This window comes from Haplochromis burtoni, unplaced genomic scaffold (genome assembly GCF_018398535.1).
Source record: "Haplochromis burtoni strain Fernald_Lab_line unplaced genomic scaffold, NCSU_Asbu1 Contig_1, whole genome shotgun sequence".
NCBI lineage: Eukaryota > Metazoa > Chordata > Actinopteri > Cichliformes > Cichlidae > Haplochromis > Haplochromis burtoni.
This window is the reverse complement of record NW_024582362.1, coordinates 6,125,908-6,142,433: the sequence shown is the minus strand read 5'-3', so window position 1 is coordinate 6,142,433 and position 16,526 is coordinate 6,125,908. Positions and strand designations below refer to the sequence as shown.

Below are 16,526 nucleotides of genomic sequence, written 5' to 3'. Positions count from 1 at the left end.
GTTATTATGTAAAATGTGTACATCTGTTGCACCCTAATCCATTTACAAGACTCATTTTCATTAATCACCATGCACCAACACAGCAGTTGAAGAGTCTGGCAGCAAGGACCTTAGGCAGACCTGCTATGCAAATGGTACCCATGGTCACAGCCTCATCCACAAATAAACAGCACCTGCTATAGTAGAAGCAGTAACTAAAGAGTTAAAATCTTGTTAAATAGCAGCAAAAACATTTGTTGTGGCCCCACTTCATACCAGTGAGTCAAGCGAATGTATTTGCACTCAGCATAATGTCTTGACATTAAAGGATTAGCAAATTGGCTACAATGATAGACCATTAGCATTAAAAAATGACCAGATGAAAATATATTGGTCTAACATTTAGAAATGTGTTGACTCAACATTTATTATTGTATTTACTTCATGAATTCATTGTAGACTTCATTAATAGAATTTATAATCTTATAATTCTATAATTTTAGATGTGTGATAGATTAGGAAGCTTATAGGTAGTAAATTGAATTATGTTACACCTACATTCATTGTTCACCACACTAATTTAACAGAAATAAATCTCCCTTCCACTGAAAATGAAGTGGTTTTTTTTCTGTTAGTGTGTTTTGGTGAAAACAGATTGTATCTTGAATAGAAAGTGCCATGTCACACCAGTGGGTGTGTTTGTCTACTTGACTGTTTGAAATTAGCGGGGGGAGCCTTATCTATTTGGCAGTGAAACATGCACTCAAAATCAAGGCTGACTGATTTTATATCACGGTTTTAAGATGTTTTTGTAGGGTGAGTTTGGCCATTCATTCGAGACATTGCCCTCACGAATGAAAGGATTTTTATCAGTGTGCCAGACTGAATGGCTATGGCTTTTTGCAGCATGTCATTGAAGCTGCACTGCAAATGTAATTTTGACTTTTTCAAATTCTGGAACAAGGCTAAATTATGTATTTTTACTGTAGAAGCATTTGGCAGTTTTCTAGCTGAGGGATTCATATAAATAAATGTTAAAACCAGACACAACTATTTTGTATGTAGTGGCAATGAACATTACCTAAGATCTCAGAAAACCGGAGTATAGTTTTAGGCGTGTGTCTTGGTAGCTGGCCTCAGTCTGGCTTTTCCAGATTGCAAACGGCAGCTAGTCAGATTCCTTGTCTTTTTTTCAATCTGTTAAACCCAACCTTTATAATTAAATTCTGCCCTTGTATCTATGCCTTAAGGCTACAGCAGTAAACACAAACCACTATAGGATGTGTGTCTTTTAGTATCTCCTATTTCCCAAAAGGTTTGGAACACGGTAAGACCATGAGTTTGAAAGGACCTGACACCTCCCCTGCTGTGCTCGTGACAGGAACATCATAGAGAAGTGGTGTAATCTACAAGCCTGTAGCCTGTAACAATGAGTTGATATGAGGGACAGACTTTTGCTGAAGGCCATGTCATTTTTCATCCTAGCATAGCTGATAGTCCAGACCTCATGTGATCTCTGCAATTATCTTTCTTTTCACGTGGGAAGAATTTCTCTGCCACATTGCAACATTAGGATTTACTTAAGTTGCTCTTGTTGCTAAAGAAGGAGGGATACTGTTTGGATGCTGCTTTCTTTTTCTACATTGACAGAACAGCTTGCTATTTCAACAGCCAATTTCTCGTGTGTGTTTTGTTTGTTTTTGTTTGTTTTGTTTTTGTTTGTTTTTAAACAAATCCCCTTCAGTGGTTTCTGACTTTGTGATCTTTATGATTGTAAACACTATAAATAAAATAATGTCTAGTTTATGCTGACTTATTGCGTTGAAATAAATTTGGTCCATAGATTCTGATGCCTGTTATCAAGTCTGAAGTTAATGAAAAGATGGATATTGTACCTGCAGCATACAGTCTAGAGAGTGTGATAGTTTCCTTGGATAGGTTTCATCCATATAGTGCTATAAATAATACTTTTTTCTTTTTCTTTTTTTTTTAGATATGTGATACAGGCTAGAATTTAAAACAAAATCTCTCTGACGAAGTAACAAATCTCTGATGAATCTGAAATGTAATTGGTGTGGTGATTGCAAATAAAAAAAACAACAACTTGTGACTGTGAATCAGCAGTGAGCATGTGTGTAGATAATGACTGTGTTACAAGCTGCATCTGCAGCTGTTGCTCTAGGGCACATGACACAGCATGCCATCTCCCACCACCTTGCTAATTTGCTGCAATGAATTTTGCAGGATTCTCACTTCACCTCTTGCTAGACAGGCAACTGTTTATTTGTAATCGTTGCAGGAACTTTTGTATTCTTTAAATAGGTTAAATAGAAGCTTCACATTATCAGTTCTAGATGATTTGTGACCACAATTCATGTGCTGTCCTAGTCTGAAATCTCCAAACTACATTTTCAGTGTGCTGCACTCTAATGTAACCTGTCAATAGGAGTATATTGCTGTACTGTATGAATTCACACAGTAAACATGAACATATATTTGATTTTTTTTTTCTAATACTATGCAAAGCGATTGAAATGATAACATGCTTAGGAATAGAAAATCCTGACTTGACATAGTAATTTTGTACTGGAAACTGTGCCTCAAATGGCTTTATTATGTTAGTTTGAGTTGACAATATTAAGATAAACAGAATCAGTGGTAAAATCTCAATAAGAAATCATCATCATTTATTCACATACATGCATACAGACATACATACACACTGACGTAAATAAAATGATCTACCATCTGCTGCCAGACAAAAAAGGCTTATTTTCTTAAGACCTAAGATATTTGATCTTGTGTAGGTTTGTGTGCTTGTCTGTGATTCACTTATAATTTGTGCTCCACTTTTTCATCCCATATTTATAACCACAGTTTAAATCAGTCTTGCCAAAAACCTTCCCATTAAATTAAAAGTGCCTGTTGGCTTCCTCCTGACCATTCATCAATATCAGCTCCTAGGCCCTGATGTAAACTCGTGTACCTTAGCTTTCAGTTTATATCTTTTAGCGTTTTCTGTTTTGGCAAGTAGAAAGACAATCATCTGTGTGCGTTTATGTGTTGTATAATCAGCTGGGGTTGAATAAAGGGAGGTGGTGACAGACTGAAGTGTCAAATCTGTCAAGGAAATGAAAGGTCAACCAGGCTTGGTTTTTTTTTTTTTTTTGCACATCAGATATGTACACAAAGGACATCTGCAAATGCCCCCTCACATTATCAAATTACCTTTTTGTTTTTTTCTTTTGCTCCGTTCATGCACGCACACCTGCAAACTCTATTACTCACTGTTTTGCCAGATGGATTGCAGCTACTAACAACAAATGTCCTCACACATCATCAGGAAGTAAACATGTTTGGAAGCTTTCTATGCAGGAAAATTAGTTTGCCTGACATCAGCTTGGCAGAACAATGACACTTGTGTAGACAGACATTGGAGAAACACTGTCACTATATCATAAAGTTGCATGGTCATGAATTTGAACATGGCATAAAATATTGTATACGCTTATATAGACAAACCTATATGTAACAGAAAAAGAAATATTAGTGAAATACATTACTTGTCAGGGAAATACATGCTGTTTTTTTTTTTTTTTTTTCTGATATCTAAGTTTTCCTCAAACTTTTTTTTTTTTTTTTAAACTCTAGAGGATTTTAACAATCCAAAGTAGTAATATGATCAAAGTTTATAATACAAGTTATAACTTAATGAGTGGAAATGATTTGCTAATTCAGTTAAATTACTCACACAGGTTTTTTTTTTTTTTTTTTAAAAACATGTCTTTCAGGCCAACAAGGTCACATATGACTTGACATTGTACTGTATCTTGATATCAGAGAACAAACGGGCCAATCTCACACTTGCGTTGCTGTAGAAAGAAAGCCAACACCATTGACTTAGCTATCAGAGCAGCCTAGCCCAGTGAAATATGAGCAAAGAGTGTGCTTATTTATCACCTTTATGTTCCTTCTCTTAGCACCTGCCTACCCTTGTGTATAGTTGGTGGAATTAATAGTTTGGAAGTGGGTTTTACCACACTGAAGCTGATCCTATTATTTCATAGAGAAGAATCTATAGAGCACCATGTAGGCTGCACAGTTAAATTTTTCAACTGTGAGCTCTTGGGGAGTGCAATCATTTAGCTGTATGGTTATGCAGGTGTATACTTGTCTCACTTCTGTCTCTGTGTCTGTGTTTTTGTTCAGATCGAGCAGGCAGCATCAGCACCTTAGACTCTCTGGACTTTGCCCGTTACTCAGATGACGGTAACCGAGAGACAGACGAACGGGTGGCAGGTAAGATGAACCATACGGTCAGGGCTCAAAACAAGAGGCCTAGCTTACACTGGGGATAAAAGATCGGGAGAGTAGACAATGACTGAATGGGAGCGCCGTGGAATATGGCAAAATGAAATCTAAAAGCTGCTTTAATAACAACGATAACCAGTAATAAATAAACTCTGCTTAATAACACAAATGTATTTCTGTCAGTCCTGCTTTATTAGGGATAAATTAGTCACATTTTTCTCTTTTTAAGTTCATTGAGGTCTTTGTGCCTCCTCTCACGAACCGTCACACTGCAAAACCAGTCTGTGGTATTTTTGGTACCAAACATGTATCAGCATTATTTAAAAAGCGCACTCTCCCCCGCCCTCCCCTCTCAATGGCTCATTCGTGACACACAGTCTGATAGTTTTAGCTAAACACATTAACAGCTCCTCCTGACGCCAATGATGTGTCATCACACCATTGGGTTTAAGAACAGGTGTTCATTTACTGGCATATTGCCTTTTTTCAGGTGTTGCGTGGTGAGCATTTTTATGCCGTGGACTAAAGGAAAAAATAAATGAGTAAGCCTTTGATATTTATGTAGAATGCCGAAAGCAAAATGGGATCAGGCAAGGGACTATGTGTATTAACCAAATCCCCTTCTGGTTTTAATTTTGTAGTTTCACAATCCTCAAGATGAAGACATTAATTTTTAGCCATGAGAAGTCTGCTAGATTATAAGGGTTAAAGCTAGTAACAGTTTTCTGCAGCCATCCACACATTTTAAAAGTAAGTGTGTGTCCCAAAACTGTGCCTAAGCTGTTAAAGTGGTGGATTATGTTGTGTGTTTTTGTTTTTTTACGTTAAATTTGTTTTCCCTTCCACTGTACATGAATATTAAGGGTGAGAAATAGATTGTAGAGCATGATGGGATGGGGGATGGCATATAGATAGATTGTATCTATGAATACAAATGTCATTTAATTTAAATGTGTATGTTGCATTCTGATGGTAAAGTCTTGGGTAACGCCAGTTAATGCACCAATAATGTAAACGCGGGAAACGCTTGCTTCTGGTTTGGGGCTTTTATCAGTTGAGAAAAACGATGACATGAAGTAAGGGCCCAGTTAAAACCATGCAGCAGAGATGTTGGTTCCACCTCACACCTCCAAATTATGCATCATTTTTAAAAATGACTATTCACACACTGCCCTTTCTACCAAATTGCCATGTTTCCCTTCCTCTCTCTTTACTTTTGAAACATCCCCACTCTCATTCCGCTCAACTTGTTCTTCTTGTAAGAGCCCTGCCCCCAGCTGTCTGACTCTGGGTTTTCTGGCTTTCTCCGTTGACGTTGATCAAACCCCAGTAAAATACTGGACAAGTCACTCCATCCAGTCTAGCTTTTTGCTTTTATTTATTTATTTTTCCTTCTCTTCCCGTTATTCAGTTCTTGGTTTTCCATTTTGTTGCGTTTGCATCCTGTGCACTTGATCTGCTAGGAAGGTCTGAATGGTAACTCAGTTTCCTCTGGCAGAAATTTACTATTTTTTAATGCTCAGAAATTGGTTTTGACCTTTTTATATGGAAATTCAGACCGTTTCCTGAAAATGTTTTTCGGCTTTTTGTTGTTTTTTTTTTTTTTTAAGCTCTTCTTTCTTCTTTATAGCGTGAAACCTGGTTTCACGCTATAAAGAAGAGTGAAACCAACAGCAGCCTTAAACGACACATGTTGGGGAAACAAGACACAGACCAAATTGCAGATTTTTCAGTGCACAGCTATGCAACATAGTTTTCCTGCTCCATTGCTTATTACTTTTTGCGTGTGTTTTTAATCTAACATGTCTTAAGACCTTGTGTGTTCTTTAAAGAAGAAATCAGTATGAATCTAGCATTTACCATTTTTACTTACAGATTAAAAATAAACATTTTTATAAATAATACCTTCTGCTCCTTCTGATAGTATATAAGATGCCAGAAACGGCTTCCTCGTGTTTCTATGATTGGCTTGATCGTGTTATGTTTTTTGATTTGTTTTGCAAAGTCAAAGTCAAGAAAGACTAGTCTAAATCGGTAACCTAGCAAAGAATGCCAAACTCACGTTTTGTCTGTTAGCTGAAATAGCTTTATGTTGTGGTGTTCATAGTGTGATGGTCTTATCTCTTAAGAACAAAACATTTGAGCATTGGCTGTCCCTTGAGTGGCTTGAATTAAAATGTGTAAATTACTTATTACTTATAAAAACCTGTGTCAGACAGCTCCTAGTTTATCAAGGATACATTTTAGTAGCCTGAATGGATTTATTTGCCTCTCAGCTACAATTTAGGTAAATTTGGACTTCCATTTGTTAAGTATTAATGAGAGGAAAACAAGGGCAGGAAATTCTATCATTGAGCTGCGTCTCAATGCAGAAAACACACCTGTCCAAGAAACATCTTGCCAGCTTTACCATAGTCCTCTGCTGCATGCGTTCCTTAGACCCATGATTTGCATGCATCCTTTTTTGTTTTGTTTTTATGACTTTTTAAACTTTTGTGTCATTGTTTGGTTTTTCATACCCATCTGTTTTATTTGTTTGTTCCCTGTCTTTGGTTGGATGCACTTCCTGTGTGTGTTGTCACTTCCTGTCCAGTGCTGGAGTTTGAGCTACGGAAAGCAAAGGAGACCATTCAGGCTCTGCGCGCCAACTTGACTCAGGCAGCAGGTGTGGCGCACTTTTAACTTCTTCTCCACCTGAACCCTTTTTGTTACAGCTTTCTCTCTTTTTGTCAGAGAATTCCTTTTGGTGAGTGATGCTCAGCATCCTTTCAAATTTATCTCATATATTCTCAATTTCTCAGAGAGCGAAGTGCCCTCTCAGGAGAGAAAAAACTACAAGTCAAGCCCTGAAATTCAGGTGGGGGATTTACAAGCTTTCTAATTTTTCCTTTCTGGTGAAATGAGTGAAGAATGAACGAATGTGTCCCTTTAAACCTTTGTGAGAACATTGCCGTGATCGACCTTGTTCTTCTCTGCCTCAGGAGCCTATCCGCCCACTGGAGAAAAGAGCCTTAAACTTCCTTGTGAATGAGTATTTATTGAAAAATGAATACAAACTCTCATCCATCACCTTCTCTGATGAAAATGATGATCAGGTAAAGGATGGTAAATGCCTAACTGGAGTTAGTCTTTTATTTTTAAAATTAGGTCTGTCTCCTTTTCAACAAAAAAAAGCCAAAACATCCTAATTCATAAAAAAGTACTGAAGGTAGTATGAATAATTTAAACTTGTACTTGCACATAATTGTGTAATGCAAAGGAAGAGCCCATGCCTGACACAAATGACAATTACTAAACTGTTTTGCTTTATGTTTCTTCCCAGGACTTTGAGTTGTGGGATGATGTTGGCCTCAATATTCCCAAACCCCCCGACCTGTTGCAGCTCTACAGAAGCTGTGGCACCCCCCTCCCTTCTCCTCGGGACACAGCTGATGTGTCAGTTGGAGTGGATTTTGTCGATCTTCCTGGAAACTGCATTGCCCAAGATCCACTAAAGAAGCCTGACCTTTCACAACAGGTGTGTGTACGCTGAGTTGAACCTGTTTTATTGCTTTGTATTCCTTCTAGTACCAGAGAGATTCATTGAGAAAAGGCTGTGAAACTAAACGCAAAGTGACTTTTCTCTTTCAGTTAAATCTGAAGAAGTTGTGACTTCAGAGCTCCGGCTCTTGAGCTGAGTTTGTAATTTGTCTGCATTAAGTTTTTTTTCTTCTCTTTAGCAGCAGACAGAAGTCGTGCAAGAGTTGGAGTACCAGATAAGCCTCCTCAATAATGAGAAGCAGAACCTAGCAGAGCAGATAAAGAAACTGCAATGGTGTGTGCTTGAGTGCATGTCTGTGCTCGTATACTATTCTTTTTGAAAAACTCTGAAGTCTTTGATCCTGACAAGGTTTCCAACATTCATAGCTCTTTCACTGCATGTCATTTCAGCAAGAACATTTACCCCTTCTACTGCTGAGCAAAGAGTTAGCAGAACTATTCATTAAAAAAAAAAAAGTCTCAGAAGTTTTCAGTTTCTATAACCGTGACCAAAACTGGCCATGGTGTAAAACCAGATTGGAAATTTCTCCCAAGCACCACAGCTGCATGAAATTACAGAGGAAACTTTGGTCTGATGAAAAAGTGGAACTTAATTTTCTTGTCATGTGAAGTCTTTAATTGACACCATCAGGATTCTGACCAATTTTACTGAACAGTTCAAGCATGACTTTGATGGTAGGGGTGAAACAGTCGATTGTCTCGTTCACTTGCTGCTTGATTAAGTATGTAGTATTTTTTGACTTATGTTATGTTACCTCTGCCCCACAGTGAGATTCAAACACTGAAGAGGACCGTTTCCTCCTCGCCTCCGACCACTTTGGACCTGGGCTCTCAGAATACACCTAACACTTCTTCCTCTTCTGCTACCACTGCTTGCTCCGCTGACCCTCTTTCTGTGGTATGTGGTCATTTTGAATATGTAAAGCACAGGCTTATTTAAATGTCTACCAGTCACACAGTTTTCTATAGTAAATTTTAAAAAAAAAAAGCAAGAAGAAAGGAAAATCATTCAGTCTGTACGACGGTTTCTCTGTAGTTTGTCACAAGCCCAAATATTTGACCCTATAATGCTAACGTCTTGTAGTCTTATCCTCAGCCTCCCATGGATAATGGCAAGTATCTGGACATCCGAGGGGTTTCAGAGCCTGACAATAACGCAGACAACCTCTCTACTCAGAACACATCACAATTCCACCCACAGACTCACAGCAAGCTGAAGAATAAGCCACCTGTCCAGTTTGATCAGCCAAACAGGTGAGTGAAAATTCAGGCATGAAAAAAAACTTGCAAAACAAAGACCCAACTTTCCTAACATTTCCTGTATCAAGGAATGCAAATATGGTGCTCAAATGTAAACAAAAAATATAGGGCTTTTTTAAATACCCGTGTGACATATGTAAATCCACTAACTGCCTGAGTCTAAAACCTGTGGACATCCCTTGAGATGTCCTGCCAGGCCTTTAGTGCAGCCAAATTCAGTTGCTGATTGTGTATCTTTGTGCTTTCAGTTTTATCTTCAGTAACAGCAGCTTTGCAGCATTTGTCTGAATATGACAGGGTATAGCTCTGTACAGTTCACAGTTCATCGTGTTACTGTTATCAACAGTCACATCAATAATTGAAACTACAGGGTGGGCCATTTATATGGATACACCGTAATAAATGGGAATGGTTGGTGATATTAAAGTCCTGTTTGTGGCACATTAGTATATGTGAGGGGGCAAACTCCTCAAGATGGGTGGTGACCATGGTGGCCATTTAGAAGTCGGCCATCTTGGATACAACTTTTGTTTTTTCAATAGGAAGAGGGCCATGTGACACATCAAACTTATTGGTAATGTCACAAGAAAAACAATGGTGTGCTTGGTTTCAACGTAACTTTATTCTTTCATGAGTTATTTACAAGTTTCTGACCACTTATAAAATGTGTTCAATGTGCTGCCCATTGTGTTGGATTGTCAATGCAACCCTCTTCTCCCACTCTTCACACACTGATAGCAACACGCAGGAGAAATGCCAGCACAGGCATCCAGTATCCGTAGTTTCAGGTGCTGCACATCTCGTATCTTCACACCATAGACAATTGCCTTCAGATGACCCCAAAGATAAAAGTCTAAGGGGGTCAGATCGGGAGACCTTGGGGGCCATTCAACTGGCCCACGACGACCAATCCACTTTCCAGGAAACTGTTCATCTAGGAATGCTCGGACCTGGCACCCATAATGTGGTGGTGCACCATCTTGCTGGAAAAACTCAGGGAACGTGCCAGCTTCAGTGCATAAAGAGGGAAACACATCATCATGTAGCAATTTCAAATATCCAGTGGCCTTGAGGTTTCCATTGATGAAGAATGGACCCACTATCGTTGTACCCCATATACCACACCAAACCATCACTTTTGTTGTTCCAACAGTCTTGGAGGGATCCATCCAATGTGGGTTAGTGTCAGACCAATAGCGGTGGTTTTGTTTGTTAACTTCACCATTCACATAAAAGTTTGCCTCATCACTGAACAAAATCTTCTGCGTGAACTGAGGGTCCTGTTCCAATTTTTGTTTTGCCCATTCTGCAAATTCTGTGCGCCGATCTGGGTCATCCTCGTTGAGATGCTGCAGTAGCTGGAGTTTGTAAGGGTGCCATTTGTGAGTAGCTAATATCCGCCGAAGGGATGTTCGACTAATGCCACCATCTGCGCAGTGCACGCTGTGGCTCTTGCTGATGCTGGAGCCCTGATGTTTGAGTGCTACGCTGTGGGCTCTTGCTGAATGAAGCTAGGACAGCCACTGATGTTTCTTCATTAGTGACAGTTTTCTTGCGTCCACATTTTGGCAAATCCAACACTGAACCAGTTTCACGAAACTTAGCAAGCAGTTTGCTAACTGTAGCATGGGAGATGGGTGGTCTCGTAGGGTGTCTTGCATTGAAATCTGCTGCAATGACCCGGTTACTGCGTTCACCAGATATCAACACAATTTCGATCCGACTCCTCACGTGTTAACCTCTTCGACATGTCAATGGCTGTGAACAAAGAGAAACTTGTAAATAACTCATGAAAGAATAAAGTTACGTTGAAACCAAGCACACCATTGTTTTTCTTGTGACATTACCAATAAGTTTGATGTGTCACATGGCCCTCTTCCTATTGAAAAAACAAAAGTTGTATCCAAGATGGCCGACTTCTAAATGGCCACCATGGTCACCACCCATCTTGAGGAGTTTGCCCCCTCACATATACTAATGTGCCACAAACAGGACTTTAATATCACCAACCATTCCCATGTTATTACGGTGCATCCATTTAAATGTCCCACCCTGTAGAGAGCTGGTCCAACTGGCAGCCATATGTGTTCACGCTGCCTCCGCCATGTTAGACAGATAATGTGGTATGCTTCAGACCGTGAGGTCTCAAAACTTTTCTCACCATTTTGATACAAGATAAACCTGGTTTCATTTGTTCAGATAGGTGCATGCTCTTTTAGTTTGGCAAAGTCCGATATAGCCATCTGTTCTTCAGAGTGTGCCTTCCTCTAAGCCCTGCATTTGCCTTCATAAAAGGTGTGTCTTGATTGTAGACTTTGACAGTGATAGAACTACCTAAGACAGTGTTATTGACTCAGATTGTTAATTTGGCCACTCCTAAAGTTTTTGCCGTTTGCCTGAGAGGTATGTTTTAGTTTTTCAGCCTAAGGATGGCCTCTTTCATTTACATTGACATCTCTTTGGACGTCATTGGAAAGTTCCAGTGAAGTTCCAGCTATCAAATTAGACGCTCAATACTTGGAATCAACTCCAGATATTTTGTCTGCTTAAATTGTAATGGAACAAATGAAGAGGCCTCACTGGGCATCAACTGCTCATCAGTCAATTGTCCAGTGACCTGGCGCTTTTGAAAATGGGGGGACTAAACTTAAAAGTGGCTGTAAATTCTAAGCAGTTAATGTAATATCTGTTAAAAGCTAAAGCTGAATAAAAGCTAAAAATTCTGCACTTTTACGGTTAGATTTTTTTTGTTTATTTATTTAATTTAAAATGTAAAATTCTCTGTGGGGGTTTGAAGGCTAAAAAAAATATATAGTTGTAAAAATTATTAGAACCAACCGTGTCTACTACAGCCATGTTGGCCATTTTTGTGTAGTCACTAAATGTAGCCACTAGATGGAGGTAGTTATTCGTCTTTGTCTAAAACCAGGTATTAGGTTGTGTGGCTGCTCTCTTGAGTAAGAAAGTGTATTGTGCTTTAAACTAGTCATCACTGAAACTGAGCTTTCATTCATTTAATGTTTTTTTTTTTTTTTCTTCTTATTTGTGTCCCACCTATGATGTATTATTTTTAATGATATTTTTTGATGTTTCATTATTTTTATCATTTAAATATGTGTTCCCTTAAAAAAACAAAATCTGATTTATGTGGTGCTAAAAGAAAAAAGTGAGTGGTGCGTTACTGTTAGTCAGCCACCTGCTATTCTTAGTACTGTGGTAATGTCACGTTACATGGGAGAGTGGCAGCACTAACCTCAGTGGCAGGGTAATCTATTCCAGTCCTCAATCATTCAACGGTCAGGACATTCTCCAGAGCACTTGTGGTGTACAGATTAAGTGTTGCAGACTGTAGTGACTGTTTTTGGTCTTTTGTTTTTTGTGGTGTCTCAGGAAGTTATCTCCGGCCTTCCAGCAAGCCTTGTTGTCCTTCTGCAGAATGTGCTCCGACAGCCGCCTAGGAGCAGAGGTCAGGAGCACACATTTCATATACAGATTAAAAAAAAAGAAAAGAAGTAAATTTAGGAAAAACGGAATATAATGTCCCTCCTGTTCCCAGGTGTCTCGTATAGCAGACAGCGAGGAGAGTGTGATGCTAATGCTGGGTCGCTGTCTCCCTCACATCGTCCCTAATGTCCTTCTTGCTAAACGAGAGGTAAACCTGCTTGTGCTGGTCATCCTGCCCTCTTCTTCTCCTCCCTGTTTCCCCATTCATTGTCACCATCACAGGCTTCTTGTTTTAATAACCAATAGATACACACAGAGCAGCAAGGATGAGAATAGGTTAAAAAAAGTAGTTGGTCATTCACAACTACTAAAGTTTCCTCTAAACTGTGTATTTATAATGTAGAGGGGAAACGACTCTAAACAGCTTAATGTGGTTATTGTCAGTAGTTTTGGTAGTAATGGTGCCAATTTGACAACTTTGCAAACATATTATTCCATTGGTGATTCATCCACTTCACCATCTGCTGTTATGTGAAATATTTACTGCTTTAAAGGAACATTACCCCCCTTTTTTTTTTTTTTTTTCTCGCTCTTTTGTGCCTAAACTGTTCTCACAATATGAATATGAACTGTAGAGTTACACATTGTGCAAAGGCTGTTTTCTTGGCAATAGTGGGATTTGTGTGATTTCTGTTTTTTGAGATAATTAAATCAATGTCTCAAACTTGATGATGCACAAAGCACCTTTATATTTGTATCTCTTGGGGAACGACAAAAAGGCAACACAAGGACAGAGTTGGAGACATTTTTACCTGCCAGATCCTGCTGACTTGTGTCTTATCTATTGATATGTTGGGTCACCTTCTTTTGTCATGGCATTTGTTTTTCAGAAGTCCTCATCATTTTTCCTCTGCATTTTTTCCTCTCATATTTGCTGTCCTTTTGCCTTCACGGTTTTTTTCTTCTCTTTTCGTCTCACTCATTCTCTCACTCTCATGCATGCCTCTCTTCTAGAGAATGGTTGCGCATCTTTGCCAGGTGAGTCTTTCACGCACTCATTTGCATGATTCTCACATGTAGATCAGAAAAGTGTAACTAATGCCAATTCCTTCTGCTGCAAAACCGCTGTCACTAAATATATTTTCACACATGCTCTGCAGCCCTGAACTTTTTCTTACCTGAGAGAAATGCATGAGATAACAAATGTTGGATCGGACAATAGCTTCACTTAAGCACAGGTGAAGTGGAATTATTTCCTGTGAGAACAGACAACAGTGGGAAAATATCCTGGTATAACGCTCTTGAAGTTGTTTGAAATCCATGTGTGAAAACAGTATAAGCTCTGATTTTCCATATTTATTATTTTTTGCAAATACAGTCTGCAATCCTGTAACGGTGACACTGAAAAATAGTGTGTACCCAAAAAGTAAGTTGCGTTGCAGTTTTGGGGCCAAATTTATTAACAGAACATGCCAGAGCAAATCACACTCCTTGGGGGTTGCTATCTACTCGTTAAGAGGTATAACGGCAGTTTTGTAACTGTGAGGTGTGGCTGTTGTTTAGCTAATGTGGCTGCCATTCTCACTAAGAGTGTTCTTTATTTGAAATGCCAGGGGGAGGTTTTTGTCAGAATGAGTGTGTAATTAACACAGGTGAACGGTTTAGAGCTGAGCACAGTGCCATAGCTATGAGCTATAGCTGTTCACTGTGTCCTCGCCCGATATAGAGCAGACCTTAAATGATTTGCGCAGTTTCATTTTTATTCATGTTTCTAAACAGAGATTTGGTCATGAAAAAACTAAGAGCGCCTGCTCGTCTTTTTCTCAGCAGTGTGCACATCACACAGAGCAATGTAACACTACAAACACTGCTGTGAAAAAGTATTTGCTGCCCTACCTGAGTCCTCATTTTTTTTTGCATATTTGCATCAGTTACATGCAAATTTGGGGGAAAAAAAAGGTTAAAATATCAATACTACAGTCTAAATATCAGGAGAGCAAATCAATTTGCTTTCAGATGTGTGGCTGGTTTGATCATGAAACAAATTTCAATATTAATCAAAGATAACCCAAGTAAATACAAAATGCAGCTTCGTCATTTGTGTGACAAATATGCAAAAATATAAGAAATTAATAAGGGGGCAAATACTTTTTCACTCCACTTTAATTTGGTTTCTTTTATGGTTTTGTTTGATTTTAAATGTGTCCAGTACCGATTCTGTTACATATCATATTAAAATGTCTCGCTGTCAAAATTAAATTTATGTGACTAAGACACATCTGCAGTGTACTAAATTAATGTCTGTCTCTGTGCAAAAGAACAATGACTCCATTTACACACAGCTGGAGTAAATTCAGTAACATGCAAATCTCTCAACGTCTGATCTTATATAACGTTTAGTGTTCTATATGTCCTGCAGGACCCATACATTTTATGTTTGTATAGCAGTCTTGATTAAAGAAGCCCTTCTCAGGATAAATAATAGTGTTATTTATCCTGAGAATTGCTGCCTGAACCTCTTAGACCCCACAAAGTCTCAATCAGTATGAGTTGAATTCCCCTTCAGCTGCCTGAGTCTGAATTACCATACTGTTTCTGAAGAGAAAGTGTTTATACTTAAATTTCTCTATTTTTCATTTAGCAGAAAGTAGCAGAACGATCACTTGCTTATCTGATCTGCTTGTTTTTTTGTTTTTTTTTCTTGTTTGTTTGTTTGTTTGTTTGTTTTGTTTTGTTTTTCCATTAAATTGGGTTGGTCTCTTATAGAAATGAGCCGCCTACATCTGTTTGTACATTAGTGTGTTGTTAGTAGATCAGCTGCTGTTTCAGCTCCTTACAGCACATTCTTGCAGTTGCAACCTCACACTGATTTGCCCTGTTTAGTAAATCAGGCCCTTAGTCTTAATATGCCATGCTGTACGATATGTCTCTTCAATTCGCTCACCTTTGATTTATTAAGCTCATCAGACATGGGCCCAATCAGTCTAATCTCTTTAAGTGTCTAAATGCCAAAGATTTTGAAACTGTTTTGATAAATATCAGTTTAGCAACTGTTTGATAAATGGGGTTATGCTCTATTTTTAAATCTGAAAACCCGGAGAAAAAAGGTTTTAAAATCCCAGATCTTGATGATTAGGTGACTTAACGAAATGCAGCCAGCTTTCTTCCTGCAACTGATTGGTTTTAAGTGCTTTTGTTTCCACAAACAAAAGTGTTTTTTTGTTTTGTTTTTTTGTTTTTGTTTTTTACTGAGAAGAGTAGGAAAGGAGATTTGAAAAAACAATAAAACAAAAAATGTTGCATTAACAAGAAATTACTCTTTAAAAGCTGACACCTGCACAGGTGTTCTATGTGTGTCCATGCGTAACATAAGTGCAGCGCATGAAATTTTATACAAGGAACTGAAACTTGATCGGAAACCAAATGGATATACTGAAAGAGGTAAATCTAGTTGTAGTAGTCTTTGGTCGGGCTGCTTTGCATATCACCATGGTTATGAGGTTTTAATCAACCCCCAGGCAGTTACGGAGAACTTAATCTCTTTTAAAAATCAAGATAAACAAACTGAAGGGAGAAAAGGCTGGCAGGAAAAAAAAAATGTAAATGCAGCAGCGCATTAAGACTTCTTGAATAGTTGGACTTTGTACAATATCCGTTAGATTCACAGACCATGACTGTGTGTGTGTGTGTGTGTGTGTGTGTGTGTGTACACACACATACTCACACCCGCACAGATAAAGCTGCCCGTGCTTCCGTATTGCAGGCTTGACCCTTCTAACCAGCACGACCCCGGAGACACGCCTTTACTTGTTTGAATGTGAAACCCTCTTAAGGACAAAAGGTGTTTGACTTAAAGCGATAGTATGACACACTGAAACACTGCCTGCCACCTGGCTGTATTAGCAGATGCTGTAAATCATTAAACCCTGTGTTTTTCTTAAATTTAAAGGATTGCATTGCAACACTTTTTTTTTTTTTTTTTTTTTTTTTTT

At 38.6% G+C, this 16,526-nt stretch overlaps 1 protein-coding gene across 9 annotated transcripts in view; it reads left to right on the top strand.

Annotated features, from left to right (window-relative positions):
- Positions 1-16,526, top strand: part of relch (RAB11 binding and LisH domain, coiled-coil and HEAT repeat containing) — a 37,707-nt gene that overhangs the window by 1,062 nt on the left and 20,119 nt on the right. For 3 of the 9 annotated variants that reach the window (XM_042212950.1, XM_042212910.1, XM_042213119.1), the window contains exons 2-12: positions 4,189-4,278; positions 6,884-6,955; positions 7,092-7,147; positions 7,272-7,385; positions 7,613-7,807; positions 8,010-8,104; positions 8,599-8,728; positions 8,915-9,084; positions 12,481-12,556; positions 12,647-12,742; positions 13,549-13,572. In XM_042212950.1, the coding sequence (XP_042068884.1) occupies positions 4,189-4,278; positions 6,884-6,955; positions 7,092-7,147; positions 7,272-7,385; positions 7,613-7,807; positions 8,010-8,104; positions 8,599-8,728; positions 8,915-9,084; positions 12,481-12,556; positions 12,647-12,742; positions 13,549-13,572 (1,118 nt within the window). The remainder of the gene's footprint in view (positions 1-4,188; positions 4,279-6,883; positions 6,956-7,091; positions 7,148-7,271; positions 7,386-7,612; positions 7,808-8,009; positions 8,105-8,598; positions 8,729-8,914; positions 9,085-12,480; positions 12,557-12,646; positions 12,743-13,548; positions 13,573-16,526) is intronic. The other 6 variants (XM_042213065.1, XM_042213040.1, XM_042212988.1 and 3 more) reach the window with 5 other exon arrangements.